General features: G+C 39.0%; 1 protein-coding gene across 1 annotated transcript in view; it reads right to left on the bottom strand.

The window, feature by feature from the left end:
* LOC140341316 (apoptosis regulator BAX-like) overlaps positions 1 to 13,409 on the bottom strand; it is a gene marked incomplete in the record, with an annotated part of 48,469 nt that extends 35,060 nt beyond the window's left edge. The window contains 1 exon segment of the mRNA XM_072426968.1: positions 13,203 to 13,409. Within this exon segment, the coding sequence (XP_072283069.1) occupies positions 13,203 to 13,320 (118 nt within the window).
* Positions 13,410 to 24,405: the final 10,996 nt, after the last annotated feature.

Below are 24,405 nucleotides of genomic sequence, written 5' to 3'. Positions count from 1 at the left end.
TCTGTATTAGTCTGTCATTTGCAATCCCTATTTAATGTACAGTGCTGCGTAATATGTTGGCGCTATATAAATCCTGTATAATAATAATAATAATAATAATATTAAAAGAGAAAGCAAAAGAGTACAAAGAGTGTTTCTTGTAAATCAAACGCTTTCCAACCACTGACGCTGTTTTACTAAACGCAAATTTATGATGTGCATTCCAAAGCAGACAGGAAAAACTCTGCTACAGAAAATTCCAAGGTTGCAGAAAAGTATTTTAGGGAACATGTTACTGTGTTGGTAATTAAAATAATCCTTTTATTTTGTTATGGTTTTATAACAGGAAACAGAACTTTAAAGACTACTAAGGGTGATAAGGAAATTAAGCCACAGATGAGACACCTTCTTTGGTAAACTAATAAACAAGGTCAAATACTGAGCTGCATTTCCAGAAAGCAATTCCATAGAAAAACAAGAAAGAAGTATGTACAGTTACAAATAAAAAGCCTTAAAGAGGAATTAAACTCAAGTGAAAAAAACAAACATTTACCTTCAATCCTGGAGAACACGCTGATCGCTTGGGGGTGTCCTGCATCTGGTCCTGTGCCGTCCCGGAGACATACTGCCATCTTCTCTTTCTGCTCTTCATGCTACGTCACCCGACCCAAGCCCGAGATTGGGTGACGTAGGATGAAAATAAAAAAAAGATTGCCGATCTCCCTGTGCATGCGCGTGAGATCAGCAAATTTTTCTCTTTGCGCAAAAAGTAGGTATTCCAGGAGGCTTTGCATGCTCCCATTCATTCTTCATCGCCTAGGCCAGGGGTTGGCAACCCGCAGCTCTTCACCCTTCTTGTTGTGGCTCCCTTCAGCCGACAGGAGTTCCCCCTCCTCCCCTAGACACTGCAGAAGAGGGGGATTCCCCTTCCGGTGTCCTAACCCGTGAAATAAATCTACCAGGGGGCGTGTACAAATGGGAGTGTACAATGGCGTCATCGTCAGGAAAGTTTTACAGCTGTTTGTGTGTATAAATGAAGCATGTCATGTTCTGCAGCCTTACATCTCTCCCTGTACAAACCTCCATATCTCTTAAACAGTATGTCGTACCGACCTGAAATTTTCAGGGTACACAGGAGACCCTCATAGCTAGCTGTATAGTAACATTGTACACCAATTTTCATCTCCCCACCTCTAAAAATTTTCAAAATAGGAGGGTCATATTTATAAAAACTAGTGAAAATTGTGAAGATCAGGGTTGCTGTTTTAAAAGTAAGTGTGTCTAGAAGACTGAAATTAAGCATACACATTATGGACCCTCGGGGCCAGTTACATAGCAAGGAGGTGCAATCTCTAAATTTTTACCTACCTGTCACAAAACTAGAACTGTCATACTACACTACCATGTCCCCTTCCCTACATTGAACCCCAATTTCACTGGAACGGGAGTTGCACAAAAGTGTAATGAAGGTGCAAGTGGGGGACAGCAGTGACTTACACCCCCTAAAATTTTATTGTTAGGCTATCGTCAGAATATAAAGAACCCTGCCCATTCAAAAAAATTTACCCCGTTACACATTGTTGGAGGCTTCTAGCACCTGAACCCTAATTTCTCAGGAACAGTGGGGTACAGATGAACAAAACTAGAGGTGCAAGTGAGGGACATCTGTGGGGGACACCCCCTAAAATTTCATCAATAAGGCATCGTCCGAACATAAGGAACGCGGCCCATCAATAAAAAAAAAAAAAAATCTACCGTTACACATTGAAATGTAAGTTTCTTAAGATTTAATCCCACAATGTAATATTTGATTTAGATACTTGTGTGTAAACATTTGCTATACATAATTATGTAGGCTGTATATTAATTTATGTAACTTTATATTAACCTCCCTAGCAGTCTAATTCTGTCCAAATTTCCATGCAAAAAGCAGTACAATTTTTTGCATGGAAATTTATTTTTCATTGTAGGCTCTAATTCTTAGGCATATTTCACTGATATTAAATAAATTTAATAATAAACTTTAAATAACAAAACACAAAAATCTGTTAAAAAAAATATTTAAACATGTAATGTAACTGTATAGTAGCATATATAATATAATTATTATATGAATATTTCTTTGTATTGGACTCAATACAGCCATCTTGTATTGAATCCAATACAGCATTTTTTGAATTTTCCACCGATCCTCTCGCCCGCACCAACGTCACTGGGAAATCCCGTAGATCTTGTTTCTGCACTTTGCGGCTGGAGATCGGAAGAGCAGGACATGTCCCCAGGACCTGCAGGGACCAGCAGGACGCCGGGGGACAGCGACAGAGCAAGGTAAGTGGGGTTTTTTTTTTCCTAATTAATTAGCGTGACTCAGGATTACTGCTTTTTGCATGTAAAATCCACCCCGAGTTACACTAGGGATTACCTCAAGGGGGGTTAATAATATATATATTATTTATCAATTACCAAATAAATTACCTATTAATTTTGAAAAACGAATTATGATTTCTGAACTTTAAAAAAAAAAAAAAAATAATACGTCCCCAAGCAATCACCTTCGGCGTCTCCTGGGCATTGTACATCAGCAATCAGGGAATATTTAGAGGACTCGGAAATGCCTAACTTCTGAAAGCAGAGATCTTTTGTAAGCTCCTATTTCCCTGGAAGAATTGAAACAGCCCAATAAATCCACTTCATTAGGTGAAGCGCCAGGCCCATATGGCCTATTACAAAACATTTATAGATAAATTGGAGCCGCGTTTCATAGAGACTTTTACCTCCTTGGCACGTGGAAATAAGATGCTCTCAGGACGATAATTACTGCTCTCCCAAAAGAGGGCAAAGATCCCTCCTCGTGCTCAAGCTACCGGCCTATACTGTAACTTTGCTCAATCAAGATTTAAAGCTTTTCACTAAGGTCCTTGCTTCAAGATTGCTTAAAGTTCTCCATAAACTAATACATTATGATCAGGTAGGGTTCATGCCTTCCAGAGAGGCGAGGGATAATACGACCAGGGTTCTTAATTGGATTGCATTATGCCAAAAGATAAAAACATACCCTTCATACTACTTTCCACTGATGCTGGAAAAGTTTTCGATCGTGTAGATTGGACCTTTATGATACAGATCCTAGCTCATATTGGCCTAGATCCGCATATGCTCTCTTGGATGAGATCTGTTTATTCTTGCCCCACAGCGACGGTTAGGGTGAACCACTCCAACCAGTTTCCCATTTCGAACAACACGAGACAGGGCTGCCCTCTCTCCCCTTTGATTTTAATTTTGTCTCTGGGACCTTTATTACGGAAGATACGTTGCAATCCAGACATTGAGGGGCTGGAAATGGGTAACTGAAAACAAAAAATTGCGGCTTATGCCGATGATTTATTATATGCAATCACGAATGCCTCAGTTTCTCTACCGAACATAATGAATGAATTGGAGATCTATAGTGAGATATAAAATTTTAAAATGAACATATCCATATGGCTGCTCTTAACATTTCTCTTACACCGGCAAGGTTTTCTAGGATGAAACACTCCTTTAGTTTCAAATGGGAGCCAGAATATATTACTTACCTGGGCAATAAAATACCTAGAGCTTTATCTAAGATTGTCACTCTGAATTTTCTGCCTCTACTAGGCAAGTTAAATTCTGATCTGTCTAGATGTGATAGAGCTAATTTCTCCTGGCTAGGTAGAATAAGCATATCAAGATGAATGTTCTCCCATGCTTTCTATCTGTTACAAACACTACCGATTCATATCCATGGCTCTTTTTTTAGATGCCTGTCAGCTAGTATCTTTAAGTTTATATGGCACAATAGATCTCCAAGACTTAACAGGTCACTTTTGATGCGGCCTAGACTGGCGGGAGGATTGGGATTACCTAATCTATTTCAACACTATATCTCTGCACATCTATCCAGAGTGGTGGACTGGTGTAGACACAGACAATTTAAAATATGGGTGGAGCTGAAACAGACAATTTGCCCATTTTCTCTACACATTATCCCTTGGCTTTCTAGCTACCAAATTCGAGTGTGAAACAGCACCCCACAATAGGCTGCACATGGGACATCTGTCATAGATTTTTAGGAAAATTATATGTTTCCCCCCCCCCCCCATCACCCTCACCTTTATTTTAAATTTTGGGCAATCCTTCTTTCCCCCAACAGGGTGGAGGATCCTGTCTTTCTTCAACTAATTTCGTTCAATATTTGGAGAGCTTCACATTTTTTTGAATCAGGTGGCTGGCTAGGCAGGTAAGATCTGAGTTTCCCACCTCTAGGTTTGGACCCATGGAGATCCATGCAACTCCACCATTTTCTCTGATCATTACATCCAGGAGCTATATATCAAAGATCACTTACCCCATTTGAGAAGCTTGGTGAGGGGACAGGAGACATGTTCTTTCACTGATATACAATGCACTCCAGGACACACTATTGAGTTCACCTCCTTCCTTTTTTACAAACTGGGATGCAGACCTTGGAGTGAAATTCCCATTGCCCCACAGAGAGAAGATTGTATTTTGGACTCACAAAGCCTCTATTAGTAGCAGATATCAGGAATTCAGCTATAAATTACTCTCGTTTGTAATCCCACCCCAGATAAACTACATCAGTATTTTTAAAAGGAGTCGGACAAGTTTCGGAGAAGTTTGGCAGCAGTGGGTTCCCCACTACATATTTATTGGGAATGCCCCCTTTTAGGTATTTTTTGGGATACAGTTCAAGCAATAACCCAACGGATGACAGACACATATACCAAACGATCCAGTCTTTTTTCTCCTTCGGCACAATTCCTTTTCAGTTAAAACAACAAGAACTCAGTGATCAGACACATGATATTGTCAGCATCATCCTGCATTCCCCCTTTTATTTAAAATTAAAAAGGCTAATGACCAGAAGAGAAGAGAATACAGTAATTACAACTCATTCCTGACCTATTTGAAAAATTCCAGTTTCTGAGTTGTGATGCCTTGACACTGAGTCACTGACCCAGAATAAGAATTCAGACTTTAAACGAACACCATTTTCTGTTCCGTGTACTAGTTCTTTGTTAAGTCAGTAGGTTAGCGCAACAGCCAGGCAAACAGGATTGCTAAATAATACTCTGCAAAGGCCAAATCTTTTATATCTCTCACCCATGAATACTCTTTTGAGTTGGATGGAAGCCTTGAGAAGCTATCAAGTATATCCTATTTACCTCGATGGAAAATGGGGCTATTAATACACAGTAAAAAAGAAATAATAGAAAAGTTTATCTTGCTAGTACAAAATCTGAGCACAAGAACATAAGGCATCTGCATTTCTTTGTATTTAGTGTACAGCGCTGTGAATTATGTTGGTGCTTTATAAATTCAATTTAATAATAAAGGTAAACTTTGGGCTCTCTATTGGCTATTAGCTTGTGAGACCTCTATAAAGCCAATAGGAAGGTGCAGCTTTCCTTGTAGTTAAAAATTGCCTTAAACACACATTCCCTGAAACACTTCCTTGTATTTGTACTGTTTATTTTCCCATGTTAAGATGCTTGTAAGCTCGCATATGAGCGGAATGCACTAAACTGTGTTTTTGTTTCTGTCAAAAACCTAATAAAAATATTGAAATACAAATAATCCTTTGTGGGAATCTTCCAAGTCGTTGCTTTTTATTGGCAGTATTTGATTACCACCAATAAATGTTTGATAAATATGCCCAAGATAAACAGAAAAGCCTGTGACAATGCAGATATAATGCACATGTTCCTGTGCATAATTAGGTAAAGTTTGGCTGTAAACTTTCTTTTTTCTATCTTCTGTACATGTGATGAAAGAAACTAGCAGCACTCTGTTTAAAATAAGAACAGTTCCTTAAGACAGACAAAAGGTTTTTTTTTTTGGTTTTTTTTTTTTTTTAACAGTTGCAAAAAAGTGAATTACTAGACTACTGAATATCTTTAAGGGGGAATACCTACTTTGTATTAACATTTAAAAAAAAAAATCCTTGTACAACAGCCAATAGTTCTGTTAAACCCCTCCCTCTTCCCAAACGCTTTACAAGAAAATAAAAACTACCTTAGGATAACTATTTTAGTATCTGAAAAAGAATATACCGTATACGAGGGGGTGCCTGGCTTTGCCCCCTTCCAGATGAAAAATGAGTGTGGAGGCATATGACAGCCTAATATCCTAAAATGAACCAATAAAATAGAAAGTAGGGTTTTTTAGGCAAATAGTTTCAATTGTATTTTTGGTAAAAATCAGATTGTAACATAATTCTAAAAATTCAAACAATTTGGTATGACCTATGACTTGGGTCTTGGTCAATACCAACTTGGCCCTAAAGGGGCACTAGACATTCAACTTCTAATCACACAAATCCTTAGTACTTATGTCGTATACGTAGGTCCTATACCCGACACGTTTCGCCCCATCTGGGCTTCTTCAGGAGTATTATATGTATGACAGTAGTGTACAGAAGTTCATTTGCCATATTATATATAACAAATAAATGCATTTAGTTAGTACAGGTAATGGTAGTATTGACAAATATCATCAAGTAGTATATAGGTAATATATCAAGGGGTACATATCATAAACATATAAGGTATTGGTAACTAGTAATTCCAAAATAGGTGTATATATAACTAAATAACCATAGTCCATGTGACAGGTATTACCCAGAAAATGCAATCTATATAGATAAGGTAGCTAATGATAATACATAGCAACCCAATATAAGGTTAATTGATACATCTTCATATTAATCATATCTTATTACTAATTATTTATTGGGACCTTAGAAACATATCTTAATGGTTATCTTACTATGGTATAGTGAATTACATAAGAGTGAAGTAAAATAAAGGAAAAACAAGGAAATGAAAACAAAGTATTTACTTACATAATAATTGGTAAGAAGAACAGTTGTGATTTTGGACCAAAGCCAGATAAGTATTTGAAAAGTCCTGTATGCAAACAGGGGTATTTTTTTCAAACTTCAATATAGAAATCGTTTAGAGGGTCTCATGGAAGGTGGCCTATTATAAATAAGTAGGATTGTATGAGTGTGTAATATTATGTATAGACAAATATATATGTCATAAAGTAAAGTTCCATTTTTAGGGAGTAAAAACTTTTGTGGGTATTACCCGAGTAGAAATCCTTTTCCGGAGAGACCGCAGAGAAAAACAGCAGAGCGGTCTGTGTGACCACGCTGTGTTGTTTATGAATGGCAAAGGAGAGTCCCGGAGGCGTCCTCCATGCAAGGTATGGAGGGCGGGACTCTGAAAACCATAGCCTGGTGCACGCAGCTGACGTAAGTCAGGGCGTGTCAGGTCTCTTCATCAGAGCAGAGGAATCCCTCGGATCCGCCTCTCTGATGACAGGGACTAGGGGGTGTGTCGTATGTGGGTTAGCTCACTGCCTGCCCGACATACATAAAGCATTAAAGGGGGCAGCAAGAGTACGTCCAATAGGACAGACTCATACAGGGATTTACTAGGTGGGCAAAACTAACATAAGGATCACCCTGCCAGCAATGGGTGCATCAGTAAATAAACTGATGCTCCCGTCACCACAAGTCGAGAAGGAAGAGGAAATACCTGTCAGAGGGATACTAGAGTTCATGCTGCACCAGGATATTACATATATAATAGCTGTTACACAGATTATATAGTGGTATTGTACAGTTGTAAATACAGACACCAAAACTATAACAGTGTGGTATACATAATTAAGCCAATAAATTATTATTGGCCAGTTACACCTTACAGATTCCAATCTGGTGAATAATATAGAGATTTAATTGGGAATAGTCTTCCTTGTATAAAAGAGAGAGAGAGAGAGAGAGAAACAGGAGGAACTTATCAAGTATGCAAAAATAGTTTGAAACTAAAAATTTCGTTTAAACCTTGAAAATGGTTTGCTTTGAGTGTAAATATCCATTCTGTTTCATATTGTAGGAGAATTTTATCGAAATCTCCACCTCTTGGACTGGGATTAATTCTTTCCAATACTGCAAATTTAATACAATTTGTGTCAAAATTGTGTGTCGTCCCAAAATGGAAACTGATTGGCGTAACCAATTTACCATTTTTGATGGAATACACGTGTTCGTAGATACGTTTTTTTAAAGATCTTTTTGTTTTACCTACGTAGAACTGACCACATGAACATAAAATAATGTAAATGATTCCTGATGATGAACAGTCTACATAGTAATTAGGTTTAAGTATTGAACCATTAGGAAGTTCTAAGCTGGAATTCTTTAAGATCCAATTACATTGTCCACATTTCCCACAAGGATACGTTCCTTGGGGTGGGATCCCGTTTAATGTCTAAATTGGTGATATGGTGGCTATGCACTAGAGAATTCTATTAAGGATTGAAAAATTATTGTATATAGAACGTATTAATATGGTTTTGGTGTCTGTATTTACAACTGTACAATACCACTATATAATCTGTGTAACGACTATTATATATGTAATATCCTGGTGCAACATGAACTCTAATCTAATTTCCTCTTCCTTATTCATATTATCCTCCTATTGCAGTATATGCAGTTCTCGACTTGCGGGGCCGGAAATCAGTTTATTTACTGATGCACCCATTGCTGGCAGGGTGATACTTATGTTAGTTTTGCCCACCTAGTAAATCCCTGTATGAGTCCGTCCTATTGGACATACTCGCGCTGCCACACTGACACACAGCTGCCGTTTTTCTCTCCAGAAAAGGATTTCTACTCAGGTAATACCCACAAAGATTTTTACTCCCTATATTGAGGTTTGAAAAAAAAACCCTGTTTGCATACAGGACTTTTCAAATACTTATCTGGCTTTGGTCCAAAATCACACTTGTACTTCTTACCAATTATTATGTAAGTGAATACTTTGTTTTCCTTTCCTTGTTTTTCATTTATATTACTAAACTCTTATGTAATTCACTATACCATATTAAGATAACCATTAAGAGATGTTTCTAAGGTCCCAATAAATAATTATTAATAAGATATGATTAATATGAAGACGTATCAATTAACCCTATATTGGGTTGCTATGCATCATCATTAGCTACCTTATCTATATAGATTGCATTTTCTGGGTAATACCTGTCACATGGACTATGGTTATTTAGTTATATATACACCTATTTTGGAATTACTAGTTACCAATACTTTGTTTTGTGATTTGTACCCCTTCATATATTACCTATATACTACTTGATGATATTTGTCAATACTACCATTACCTGTACTAACTAAATGCATTTATTTGTTATATATATTAGATATGGCAAATGAACGTCTGTACACTACTGTAATACGTATAATACTCCTGAAGAAGCCCAGACGGGGCGAAACGCTTTGGGTATATGACCTACGTATGCAACATAAGTACTAAGGATTTGTGTGATTAGAAGTTGAATTTAGGGCCAAGTTGGTATTGACCAGGACCCAAGTCATACCAAATTTATTTGAAGTTTATGAATTATGTTACAATCTGATTTTTACAAAAAATACAATTGAAACTATTTGCCTAAAAAACCCTACTTTCTATTTTATTGGATCATTTTGATTATTCTTAGGGTTGGCAATTGGGCTATGTTTAAGGCCTATATGTATGAGTTTTTCACCAGATAAATACACTCATCAATTTAAGTCTAATATCTTTTATCTATTATATCTAAATTAAAAAAAAAAAATTAAAAAAAAAAACATTTTTAAGAATCGCAAGGTTCTGATATTTGCACAGTTACATACTAAGATATTAGGCTATCAGGTATTAGGCTTAGTCATATGCCCCCCACACTCATTTTTCCATTTCATCTGGAAGGGAGCAAAGCCAAGAACTTCTCAGCACCCCCTTGTATACTCGAGTATTGCCGAGGTACCTATTTTTACCTTGGAAAACAGGAAAAGTTGATTGACTCGAGTATAAGTCGAGGGTGGGAAATGCTGCAGCTAATGACAAGTTTCAATATTCAAAATAAGTACCAAAAAAATTGCATAATACAGCCATTACAGCCATAATACAGTAAACAAATACCATAATGAGAAATTAGTGGTTAGGTATGTATACTACTTACCGTACTTAACCACTAAATTCTCTTTAACCTGCCTGGTGGTATGATTCTGTCCAGAAAAAGTGGCTGAAAGCGGTACTGCATTCAGCCATTGTAGCTCCCTAGTGTTCCAATTCTCTCCGTATTTCCATGCAAAAAGCATTAGATTTTTTTGCATGGAAATTTATTTTACATTGTAAGCCTAAAATTCTGAGGCATAACTCGCCAAAATATGTCCAATAATAAATTAACCTAATAAATGTATTTATAAACGTTAAAAAAAAAACACAAAAATCTGTTAAGTAAGCATGTAATATAACTGTACAGTAGCAAGTTTAATTTATATATATATATATATATATATATATATATATATATATATATATATATATATATATATATATTATACAAAGGTTTCTTTGTACTAGACTCAATACAGCTATTTTGTGTTGAATCCAGTACAAAATTATTTGAACTGCTCGCACCGACGTCACTGGGAAACCCTGAAGATCGTATCTGCATTCGGCGGCTGAGGACAGAAGAAAGAAGACGTGTCCGGAGGAGCTGGGGGGACCAGCAGGACGCCGGGGGATGCCAACGGAACATAGTAAGTGGGTTTTTCTTATGTTTTGTGTACTTTTGAATTTGGTACCGGAGTTACGTGTAGCCGCCGTGTAACTCTGGCACAACCCCACCATCTTTCCCCCGCAGCCTAATGACTGTCATCAGGGGACGGAAACCACTGGACATGGCTGCCGGATCAGGTGATTTTCCGGAGGGACCCATACACATTTTGGGTGCTGAAAAGTCAGCTTATACTCGGGCATATACGGTAACCAAATCTAACAACCTAATGATGTTGGATTTGCCACATCACGACTCTCAAACCAGAATTTTTTACTTCACCTTGTTCCTGTTACCTTTCTCCTCAAAACTGGGGGCTCTGCTACAGAGTGAAGTAATAACCAATAGGCCAAAGGATGGGTATTTATAAAGCTGCAATTTTTTTCAGGGAACTGCCCGTGTACTTTTTGTTAACCCCTCAAAATTGTCACTTTAAAATGGCACCAACATCTAGCTTCAAATAATAGTCATTATGACTACTGTTAGTGGACGAACTACTCAATGTAATGTTTATGTACTGCAAAAGTCATGAAAAACTAAACTGTAGCATGTGAAACAGTAGGAACATTTATCATAATATACATGGCATATGCACAACATATTTAAACATTCTGGCAAACCTACCACACAATTTGCCCTTCTTTTAGCACCTACATCTCCATCACCATTTTTTTTTCAAACCTATTTTGTTGTGGCCATTGATAATATAAACTTTGCACAAGTGTACCTAAGAAAGACCAGCAACTGGCTCCAAAGTATGCCACTGCATAGCAAGAATGGACCTAAAGGTATAAACAACTCTTTTGAGGCAAGGTAAGAATTATTATTTTTTTTTTTGGAGGGGGGGTTAACACAAAAAAAAAGTGAGGCCCTCCCCTTCTCTCTTTATCGGTGTGGCGATTTTTTCTTCAATGAGGAAAAAAAATGCTGATCTCACACATGCACAGTGATATCAGCACTCTTTCTTCCCCCCATTTACAACAGGCTACCTCACCCAGTCCCACACCTGTGCAGTGCGAGATTGTGAGGCGTAGGTAGAAGCTGAAAGACAAGAAAGAAAATGGTGGCACCTGATGCTTTCACTGCGCTGGGACGAAGGTGGATATCTGAGCGGTGCAGGAATTGATCCAGGAAACCTCTGAAGGAATCGACGGATCTGTCGAAGTAAATGTGGGTGATTTTTGTTTTTGTTTACAGCGGCTTGAAGTCTTTTCTACCAAGAAAATTCTTTTAGACAATGTTAGCAAAAATTTGGTGTGACCAGGACAGCTGCAGTAGCAAGAAAGATTATTGGATTTAGAGTTCCACTTTAGGGCTATGTTCACAATGACCATGGGGTTGCATGCCTCATGCCAGCAAACTGCTGTCTCAGGAAAGATGCTACATGTCACTTTTTTTCTGCAGAAGTGCAATAGAGAATGAATGGGGGCTGCAGTAAACTGTATAGTACCGCACACGGACAACATCTGTCAAATTAAAAAATGTAAAAAGCAGCATTGCAGTGCCAGTGTACAAGCAGATCTAGCGACAGGTCTGAACCTGCCCTAAGGATTACTACACATACTTTCTTTTGCTGCCCCCTCCCCCCAAGGGGTGCCTAAAGTGGAACCAAAAACTAATTGGTGGGTGGTGAGCTTCTGCCATAACCACCAAGTATGCACAGCATTCTTGCTGATTATGGCACATACTTACCCTGAGTCACCCTGCAATGATGACAGGTCCAAGACCTGTCCTAGGAAAGCACTATCTTCAGAAGACAGGGATCATCCTTACTGATTGAGTAATGTAACTCCTGCACACAAATTATTCTCGGCAGCTTGCGCGGTGTGCAATGATATCACACACAGACCTTATTCAAAAAGCCGCCAGGAAGTGACATTGCATGCCTCTTGTCAACTAGTGCTACCTTAGGGTGTTTTTTTTGTTTTAGGTCCGTTTTAAGTGTTCCAAGCGAAAATGAGGCTGTGGTCAGTTACCGCTTCCTTGTGGCAGGTGAGCCTTCCCCTCAGGGGAGATGCAACAAGTAGGTTCTACCTGTGGCAGCCTTAGCAAATTAATGGGGATATTACAGTATGGCTCACAGTTGCCCATTGTCTAATCTGCACAAACTTTTTTCTTTTTTTAGGACTATTTGTTTAGTAACCAAGCAGCTGGCCTGGCAGGGCCTGACCCTGCCTAATGGGGGGGGGGGGGGGGGTTATTACAAACAAATAAGATTCTAACCCTTCCATGCTACACAGAAAAAAATCAAAACATATTCATCACTGTGTCCACAATTAAAAGGTCTCAAAGAACATATTTTGAAACTACTATAAAATATTCCATCTGGAGTTGAGCCTTTAAAGATATTTAGTCCTGAAAGATAAAATAAAGCAAAGGTAGGCCAACACAATCCAGACTGTAATATTTTATATTAAAACAGAAAAAAACAACTAATGATCTACCAGGTAGTTTATTAAGCTCAAGTTTCCACAGAGACAGGTAACAAGACACGGGCGTTACCACGTCCCGCCTGAGACCAACAACCCTCATAATGTAACACTGCCTCTTACCTGTACCGCTAGCCTCCCTGCGGCCATTGTCACCGGAGGATCCATAACCAGCACCACCTTCCGCCCCAACGTTATTTCCGCGCCGGGGATCTTCCCCTCCGGCAGCTTTGTCCGCCATCCGTACTCAACAATGATACACACTTATCAAACTACTGCTAAGGAACCATACACTCCTAGCTTCACCGGTAGTCCCGCCCCCTCAGCTAACCAGCTGCGGCCACTAACTCATTTCGTCTACAGCGCCATCTTGGTTCCTGGCGGAATGTTTAAAATGCTTTGTCATGTTAGCAGACGACTCTGTTTTGCGCTTGTGTTTATTAGACATGTGCAGTGCTGGTTACATTTTTTGTCCGGGAATTTTAGGTGGATTAAGTCAGTGCGACGCTCTTTATACATGTCTCTAGTTTGTGTTTCAATATGACTTCTAGGCAGACTGAAATTTCAAAACATGAGAGTTACGGCTGTGCAGATAGCCATGATAGTTTTTGCGAATGACAATAATTTACTAATGTGTATCTAAACGCAAGACCAAAAGATGGAAAATATTGCAGGTTTACACAGCTTGAAATATGGAGGAGGTAAGACTTTTTTCCTCTCTATGGGGGGTTGGCGCGCAACCTTTTTTCACCTGGGGGCTGTTGACATGGGGATGAAACTCGAGGGGCCACAATGCAAACAAACATTAAAGATGTATGTATAAAGCTAGAATAGTTTGAATTTGAATGAAATTTAATTGAAATGTTTTAGTTACTGTAACCTACATGCACCAAATAAAGGAAATTACAACTTCAGATATTCTGCACTCACCATTTGATGCTCATTTTATTAATGAAAGATACAAAACTAAATCTATCATACAATGCTGGCCGGTCATATATTGCTCCCTGCTCACCATTCCTGTACCAAGGAGCAGAAACTACACCATAAAATGCGTCCTGTCAGCTATAGGGGGCTGCTAACCTTCTATGTACCTCCAAATCTCTGCAATGGATACTTCCAGAAAAATGCAATCCATGTGACAGATAGCCAAGGGGTACATGACTTTACTACTACACCTTCAGGTCCCCACATCTCCTGAGAAATTAGGGTTCACAGAAGGTTAGTGGCCAGATATGTTTTATAGGGTAGCATGGTATAATAGCTATAGTTTTCCTAATTTTGTGATGGAGCTGCAGCAATACAATTTAAGGGGGAGTTAGCCACAACTAGTCCCCGCTTATCCTACATTTTATTATACTTACAGCTCCCCATGCAGAAGATTTGGACATTTAGTTGTAGGTGGGGGGGTAGCCACAAGAGCCCCCCCCCCCCTTATCCTACATTTCCCTTTCTCTACTGTTAAAGAGAAATTGGGGTTCTCAGAAGGTAAGTGGCCAGCTATGTGTGAAAGGGTAGCACGGTATGACAGGTATAGTTTTTGTATCTTGTGATGTGCCGTACTGATGAAATTTTAGGGGGAGTTAGCCATAAAAGTCCTCCACTTTCACTAACTTTCACTAAAAAAGAGTAAGGAGATAGCTTTGTGTGATAGGGTAGCATGATATGATGGGTATAACATTTTAATGGGGGGGGGGCAAAAGGGGTTTCCTACTGGCTCTTTCATTTCCAGTTGCCAACATCCCTCTGTTTCAGAGAAATTGGGGTTCAGAGAAGGTAAGTGGCCAGCTGTGTATAACAGGCACCCCACCAGCTGCTTAGTCCCTCACACCGCAGTGTCTGCAGATCTGACGCTAGGCGGTACTGAGCATCTCCTGCGAGGCAGGGTTCTATACCATGCGGAAGGGGTAACTGCACCGCAACTTTACCGCCAGTCTGAATGCAAACAAATTTTTGTGAAAGCACAAGTATATATTCTGGGCACCACAGCACAGAGCAAAACTGACAGTACCCTAAAGCTCATTGCCATAGAGGTGGCCCCTGAAGGTCCCTAACATGCAAACTCAATTTAGAGACCCTAGTCTTGAAATAGCCCCCCCCCCCCCCTTAATGTAAAAATATCCCGTATTGTTAGTAGTAGGATTGTTATTAGGATTTTATGTTTGAGACCCTGTATCTGGAATCTGGTTATGTTAGGGGGGCTAATTTGGTTTAGTGGCAGCACTCAGGGTACCCTGTGTACCCTAAAAAAAAAATCACATTTCTATGACAACTGGTGTAGGAGATATGAAAGTTTATACATGGGAATAATGACAGCTGCATGGACACGGACACAGACACAGCTCTCATGCTGCTACTGCACGAATATCTCACAGTGCGGGGAGCAGCCACAGCTGATTGCTGACATCATTAGAACAGGCCCGCTTTCAGCAAGCTAACACTGAGCATGCTCAGGAAGCTCTCTCCCCTGGTAGCACAATATCATAGCGAAAGATAGGAGATGCGTGCGCTCCGTCCCCCTGCAAGACAACCAGCAGGGAGGGAATGAGGAGAGGGCCGGACGTGGCAGCTCCGCAGGGATGGATGTAGCCTGCAGGCCTTAGGTTGGGCACCCTTGCTCTAACATATGACATCTATACAGACTGTTTCCACAGCATTTAAACGGCAATGTTGGAAATTCCCATGCATTCCCAGAGCCTGTCCACACCAGGGCAACCACAAGTGGCAGCACATTTTTGAGCGTTAAACACTTCTTGCAGTGTTTTAGTTTTTCAACTGCTTTTATTTATATATATATATATATATATATAAAGCAGTGTTCTCCCCAGCCCCTTTTAGCTGGGCGCACCACCCAGCACTTTTCAGTAACCACCCGGGTGTTTTTATGTGGCTACTGAAGAGTTGGGTCACAATACAGGGGATGCCACCCGCCTACAATTTCTTCCCAGCCGGCTCAAAAAAATTCCTGGGTTGAGCACTTTATAGGTATAAAAATGCTTCCATTGAAATCAAATGGAAGATTTTGCAGGCGTTCATAAGTATTTTAAACCCATAGAAAAGCTTACAAACCTGTTTAATTGCAGTATGGGCAATTAGAAGCATTTACAAAACAGTCCATGTAGACTTAGCCTAAAGGGAACAAAATTATTATATAAAGAAATCAAAGGATTACTTTGCATGGGAATGTGATTTTATGTAAGAGGTCCTAAAAATGTAATTTGAATTTCTAACAGGAACAAAAATGTATTTAGCACGTTCTGGATAGATTTTGGATAGACATAACAGACTGCTTCCAATGGCCTAGTTTTAAGACCAAATGTGAGAAAATAAATTAAATAAAAAATAAAGTAAATTATGTTAATTGTTAGGATTTACATACATGTTGAAGAAGGGGTGTTGCCTGATTGTGTAAGAGGTGGACATTGCAAATAATAATGCTGCATGTATAGTGTGGCACAACTAACAATGGCTGCGACCACACTGTGGTAGCAATTGCAGGACCTTAAACAACCATAGTAAACAGAACTTGTACCCCAATTGTTATATCTATGCATTCCACAGATTACTGCAAAAATCACTGTGTTTGATCAAATTTACATTAAAGTATGTGACCAGTGACTTTTTTTGTTAATTGTAAATGGGCATGGTGTTCCCTTTTTTCTATGGTTAAGGGCCAAGGCCCCTTTCTCAAAACTTATCCCCCAAAAACTTGTGGGTTTGTGGAATGGGACTTTTTAAAATCTTCAATTTTCCCCTTGCTTTACCTAAACCAGGAGAATGAGTATACTTAGTAGTCCTTACCATCCCCCTTCCCAATAAAAGGTAAATACTAAAAATTGTTACAGTATACAAATGATGGAAGTATACTTTTAATAGCACTGGTTAACAAACATTTTCTTGCCAAACAGATTAAAGTCATTTTAGGTTATGTTTGATGCACAGATTCCAAATATGGTATTGGTTTTGCTGGATTGGCTCTAGTTTCTGAAATAATGACCTCAATAATAACCTCATAGAAAAATAATGAAACATGAAAATTAGTCAAAAATAAATTATATATGCCTATGTATACAAAGCAAAATTTTTGAAATACCTAATGTCAACATATTCTATATTCAGTATATTTACAGAACTAATCACAAATAAGTCATTGAAAAAATTTTATGATTTCCTTTATGGCTGATGATTAGGACAATTATGTTGAAGGCTCCAGCAGTAATCTGCCATCATGTGTCTATCCCATCTGCCCTGATACATTTCTTCCATCACCTTTATATCTTGATGGAACCTCTCCCCTTGTTCCTCACTGAAATCGCCAAGGTTTTTGTGCAAATGGCTATGGAGGTAGTGTACTTTATGCTTATAGTAGTACCCACATTTTTAAAGTTTAGGAGCAAGTTTTGTACCAGTTCTTCAAAATTTTGTGCTTTATGGTTACCCAAGAAGTTCTTGAAAACCATGACATACCTGTGCCAGGCAGAAGCTTCAGTATCAGCCATGTAACTTTTTAAATTTGAATCATTTATCAGTTTCCGAATCTGGGGTCCATCAAAGATTCCTGCTTTTAATTTTTTTTAGTACTCAATCCAGGCAAGAATCTACAAATCTGCATCTATTTGAAGCTATCACCATCCTTGTTCAGAGCTCTAACAAATTGCCTAATTGATCCCAACTTTATGTGTAGTGGAGGTAGAATGATTTTTTTCTTTGTCAACTATTGGCTTGTTAATGATGCTCGCTGCACCAAGTTTTACCTTTGAGGTCATGTCACTTTTTCCAGTGATCATGCTTTGCTCCACTATCCCACAAGCAGATGAAACATGGGTACATGTGTATCCACTTTGCTGTCCAAGTAGGAAATGTCTCCACTTTGCTGTCCAAGTAGGAAGTTCACCACATATAGACTATTGGTGTTCATGATAGAAAAGCTTTTGTAAGACCATTTTGATATTTTCATATTCTTCTTTAAGTTTTGTTAAATGACCAATTGGAATTGTTACATATCAGTTGCCATTATGCAGTGAAACAGATTTTCTCTCGCCATACCATAGGTACACCAAATTTCAAACTTTTCCGTTTTCAATTTTTCCTCTGACGTAGACACTCTACACAAGTTTTGCATACCATATGGGAAGCCCAATACTTATCTTGGTCCCCCAGTTTAATTCCAAAGTATGCAAGATATGCTTGTTTCAAAAACTCTCAAAATGTTTCTTCTATGTTTTTGCTGAGAATATTCACCACAAATGTAGCAAAATACATTAGGGTCATTTAAACAAATTCTTGAAGAACTCATATTTCTGTAAAAAAAGAAAATGTATGAATAAAAAGAAGGTAAATTAAAGTTTCATGAAAATAATGCTATATTTAATTTATAAAATGCAAAACACCCGTGTAAATAAAGATTGATAATATTATGCTGTGTCAACATTTGTTGTTGGTTTAATCGTCTGTTCCGATTCCTTTTCACAAGAACTAGAGCAAATTCAATGAAACTGATGTCATTTCTGGGATCAGCAGACATTAAATATATTGAAAAATCCTTGGCAAGGGAAAATGTTTGTTGAGCTCTGTAATCGTAATCAGTTCTTTCTCTTCACAGCTCCCCAATTAATTCCAAGATACTGGATGTCTTCACATATCCCATTACTAATTTAATGGTTAGAAATTACATATGATATGTAAAGGTTTCACAAAATGTGGTTGGCCTGGGAACGTTTATTAAGAATCTCCAGAACTCAAACACCTATAGAATTCTTCTGCTAACTACCTAACTTTTCGATTTGGACTCTTCCCTCTAGCTAACTCATTTAGCATCTTTAGACTAACAGAACACTTTCCTTTGGTCTAAAATTCAAACAAAATCTACTTACCTTTTTCAGATAAAGAACATGCCATGGAGAACTCCAACTCTTAAGCTGCATACACACTTGCAATAATAGTCATTGGTAAGGATCTTTCACTATCCTTTCCAACGACTAGCACTGCACGATACATGAACGAGTGCTGTACATACAGCACTATTCTGCTCTATGCAGAGGGGAGGGGGAGAGAGACAGAGCGGCACCCTGCTGCGCGCTCTCCCTTGTATTTGGATTGTTAGTCATCTATCTATCGCCCGTGGATCCGCCAGTACGGTTGTTCGGATGATGGACGACTGGCGCTGTACACACAAGATTCTCGCCCGATATCGGCCGAGAACCATTAGACGTGTGTACCTAGCTTTACAGTCAAATACAAATAATTGGGACTGATAAAAACCAGGCGAGGGCAGGTTATCCTTGGATCCTCATATAAAGAGGGATTGCATATCCTAAATAGGCAAAACAAAATAGCTGCAAAAGCAAGCAAGTGCATGCCATTAAACAGTCTGGGTTCATTACACAGGTACAGAAAAAAAAGCAGAAGACTTGTCAGGGATCAAGCCAAAGTCAGTAGTCAAGGGTATCAGAGTTGAAGTAGAGAATGATGAAGAAGGGTTGATGGGTCAGTAGCCAGGGGTTAGTACACAAGCAGTGGTAGATATGGATACAGTGTTAATACTAACAAAGATACAGGCAGATACTGGCAGAAACACAATAATCTGGCAAACAGGAAATATAAAGCATAGGTTAAATAGAAAATTAAGGGCAAGGGAAGGGGACAATACATTTAAAGTTCAGCTAGGCCTAGGTTTGGTGAACATGAACAGCAAAACATACCATTTAGGTCTCCCCTCAGGCATTTGAAGGATTTGTGTGGCACTAGCCACTGTGTTGCAATACTTTAACAGATGAGAATGTGTGAAACAGAAAACATTTAAAAGGATAGTGACAGCAGACCTGAGAAAAATAAAGAATAATATAGAATAAAACACAGGAATCCTAATATGCAAAATTCCTATGAAAATTGACCTTGCACTTGAACAAATGTTGAAGTCTAATAGATTAGCAAGAACAAATATATGTATGCAAATCTAACTAAAAATAATAAGAAATATGCCTATGCTTATCCCTAACTGTCATGTTTCCGTTTCAATTTGTTCACCATCTGTATGTATTACTGGCTATTGTAAACAAAAAAACAGAACGTTATTGGTAAAATAAAATGTGACCTTTTCTCTATATAAAAGGTGATGGTAAAGTTGTTGTTTTAGGCTGGGTCTACATTGAGGTTTTTTAAAAACGCATGTAAACATTCGAATTGCGTTTAAATGCATTTTTATGCACTTTTATCAGCGTTTTAAAGCTTGCCTTTAAAATCCTGGAAAACACCTATGTCGCGTTTTCCCGCCTTTATTCGTGTTTTCCCACTTTTTTAGCTAATTTGCATATTAAGTGCTCAAAAACACGGGAAAACGTCCCATTAAAATCAATAGAAGCATTTACCTGCGTTTTTTGGTGTTTTCCAGCGTTGACCCAGTGTTTAAATTTTTTTTAACGTTGCAAGCAACGTTTAAGATAAATATCATGAATGTGCCCCGAAAAAACATCCTGGTGTAAACTAACCTATTGTAATGCATTGGCTTTAAAAGCCTCAGGTTAAACGCTGGGGAAACAGTCTATGTAGACTAAGCCTTAGTGACAACTATTTACAATGCGGCATGAATATATAAACTGAGGTCAATCAAGAAATCTTCTCTATCAGAAGTAAACCAACAAGAGCCTAATCCCCACCAAACACACACAAGACACAATTCCCATCATTTCTAGATTTAAAATACAGAAAGCCAAGAAAACCCCTTCTTCCTGGGCATGCTCTCAGCTATTTCATATAAAAGTCTATCTAATATGCAGTTTTTATACATACAGTGGATATACAGTGGGGATGGTTCTCTTCTGGTGATTCAAAGTGTTGTTTTGTGCCAAATGTATTTTTCAGAATTGTTGCCAAGAAGTCCAGCCTAAAGCTACGTACACACTTCCAATTATTATCGTTGGAAAACGAACGACGAACGTTCCTGCACGATATCTACGAATGATCGCATAGCACCGATCCTGCACATAGAGATAACGACACGATCGTTCGTAGATATTGTACACACAATAGATACGATCGTTTGAGCGATAGAGGAACTATGTGCACGACAGGAAAGTGAACGAACGTTCGTTCATTACGCATGTTCAGCCCATGGACAATCAACGAACGACCGTACACACGAACGATGTTCAACGATCGTCGTCCAATCCGATCCGCCGGTCCGGTCGTTCGTTTCCAACGACTTTCCTCGTTCGTCGGTGTCGGTTACTTTTTTACGAACGATTTTTTGCCCAATCGATCGTTCGTCGTTCGTTTTGAACGATAAAAATTGGAAGTGTGTACGCACCTTAAGTCTTTTCAGACCATAACATATTTTACCACAAGCTTTAGGGAGACTCAATGAATTTTTTTGCAAATTTTAGCCAGGCCTGGATGTTTTTCTTTTTAAGAAAAGGCATATATATATTTTTTGGGGGTAATGGGATTTAGTTATGTTTAAAAAAAAAAAAAAACATATTGTGCTTTATCTAGGAAATAAATGTTCTACTGCTGAATGTTTGCCAGTACGTTGAAAAAGAAAAGAATGCACCTTTCTTAAAAATGTTTTTTTAATGTATTTATTGATTTAGTAGCACATGGTAACCAAGTAACAGCAAACTCATTTAACACTTCCTCTTTCTGTGTAATTGTGTATATCTGCTTGACGAAACTATTTAAACTTGACTCACCTATTTAAAGAACACAATGGGCCTGCTTTATTAGAGGTCTTCAAAACTTGAGAAGATAGACTATCATGGGTGAACCTGGGTGATCTGTCAAACCTGAAATGGATTTCTTAAAATCATTTGCTTTTATTTGGCAAATGTTTTCTATCCTTGACTAGATGCATTTCAAATTTGCTGGCTCACCCTAGTTCACCTATGATATTCACCTGGATCTTCTCCAGTCTTGGAGAGATTTAATAAATCAAGCCTAATGTTTTGAAAAAATATATGTGATTCATATTTACATTACTATGAATATTTATCTTATTTAAGATCTAAACCAATCAAATCTTGCAAATGTTTCAACATTGTATTACAACCTCAATGTTTGTCTTTAATTTATCTTTCAAGATGCAGCTTTTATTAAAAGAATGCTTGGTCCTACAGTGCTCCCTATTTCAACCAGCCTTTAAGAGCTCCCTAGTTTTCCAAATAATCCTAATAGGCCTGTACATTATGCCTATGTTTTTTTTTTACCCTTTACAGGGGTGAAGTCCTTGGCTTAATTGCAGGAATACTGGTTCCTTTCTGACAGGGAATACTTTCTCTACTGGCAAATCAGGCACTATATGATGTCTCTACTTTGCAATAGTGCTGACTGTCCTCCCTGCTTGACTCCCTTTGAATCATGCTGTTTACGAAATCCACAATCAGCGGGGCTAGTGTCCCTTTTACACACATTTTTGGCTACAGCAGGTGCTTGGAAGCTACCTTATGTTAGGATGTGGGAGGCAGAGCTAGGTGCCACTTTGCCTTCAGGGGAGGGGAGCGAGATTTAGCTGGCAGTGGCCATGTACTCCACTAATGTACTTGCACTGGAAAATGCTCCCAAAAATAATGTTTTGTTGGTACATGACACCGGAGACAGCTAAATTTACTCCTGGGGGCTTCTCCTAGGTCAGGGGTTGGCAAACTACGGCCTTTAGACCAGATACGGCCTAGCCTGTAGTTCATTCCAGCCTAACGCCCCCTGGTCGATCCGGCCCCCTGGCTCTGGAGCCACGGGTTGCCGGTGGATCGGCCAGGGGGCTTTGGGAACCACTGGAACTGGAGCTGCTGGAGCTCCGGTGCTGCCCCCTTGCAGTTGCTTCCCTATTTACCGCGGCCAGCCTTGATACTTCTGCTGCCGCGATATATAGGGAAAGCTCCCTGAAAGTAAATCCCTCTTCTCCGCAATTCATACTGAGGAGAGGGATTTCACTTCAGAGGCGTTCCCTGGTGGGGGGGGAGCCATTATGGCGGGTCCGGCCTAGTGTGCTCCCGCCCACCCCATAAATGGCCCAGCTTTCCCGACCCCTGCCCTAGGTGTTTCAGGGGCTGCAGAGCTACAGGCACAATCTTACACATATGGTGGGAATGCCCTGTGGCTAGACATCTCTAGATCCGGGTTTAAAAATGATCTGAAAACAGTACTACAATTCTCTTTGCACAAACCCTTCTACACAGACCTATTCCCACTTTTTGTAGGCATTTATGCAAATTGTTTTCCTTTGTTTTTCTGGCCCCAAGGCAGGTGATTGCTATGGCATGGAAGAAACCCATGCTTTTTGGCAAGTCCTGTCCAGGATCACAGATGCCATGATCCTGGAGAGGGTTAGTGCTATTACCAGAGACTCTCTTCTGAGTTTTTTTAAGGTATGGATGCCGTGGCTAGATCATTACAGTATGCCAGATGTAGATTCCATGCTGTTTAGTTTTAAGATCACAAGTGACACTACTATAACCACATAAACCCTACCCTTCCCTTTTTTATCCCCTGGTTCTTTCCTCGTCTGTGTTTAATGTTCAACCCCAAGAATGATGTAGGAATTGTTGATTTGTTGATACTATACTAGTGATGTTTCCACTGGATGAACTCTGGGTTGTTTGTCATTTTTGTTCTTGTTTTTGTACTTGGTATTATTTCTGGATCTGTGTTCCACTGTGTGTTTGTGTTTTGCTTTTGTGTTTCCCCCAATGTTCTGTAATGTTTAAAAAATTAAAAAAAAAATGCATTGAACCAAAAAAAATAATTCTTGGTAGTCAGTGTTGTCATGCTATACTGACATAGAACAGTCTTGTTTTACCAATACCAAGGTTTCCAACGAGCATAGGATTGGTCAGTTGGAAAATTCAGGAAACATATAATTGATACCCAGCACTGAGCTACGCATGCACAGCTTCGCTTAGATAGTGATCGCGCAAGAAGGTATGTTTTATTGCATAAGGAACATTGCTTGTCCCTTTTTGCAATGAGGACCTGCCTAATAGAAACTTTTTAAAATAGAACTTTACATCCACTTTAAACTGAGTGAGGGAAAAGCAACACAAGAAGCCAATCCCTTATAATAAGAAGTTAGCAAGCAGAGTTGGTTACACTCTGAAGTTCTATTTTTGTATTCTAAATCACTTATAATACAGTGCAAGAAGCATAAAGATAAAAGGAGAAGAGAGAGATAAAGTAAAGTAAGTGAATAAAAAACTTTGGATATCGGCGCCCGGATGTGTTAAGCTGCGTACACACGGCAAATTTTTCTTGCCCGATAATCGGTATCGGCCAATTATCGGGCGAAAATCTGCCGTGTGTACAGTCGGTCGTCGTCCATCGTCCGACGACCGTCCTG

The sequence above is a fragment of the Pyxicephalus adspersus genome, chromosome 11 (assembly GCF_032062135.1).
Source record: "Pyxicephalus adspersus chromosome 11, UCB_Pads_2.0, whole genome shotgun sequence".
NCBI lineage: Eukaryota > Metazoa > Chordata > Amphibia > Anura > Pyxicephalidae > Pyxicephalus > Pyxicephalus adspersus.
The sequence above is the reverse complement of the archived record's forward strand: the minus strand, read 5'-3'. Positions and strand labels throughout refer to the sequence as shown.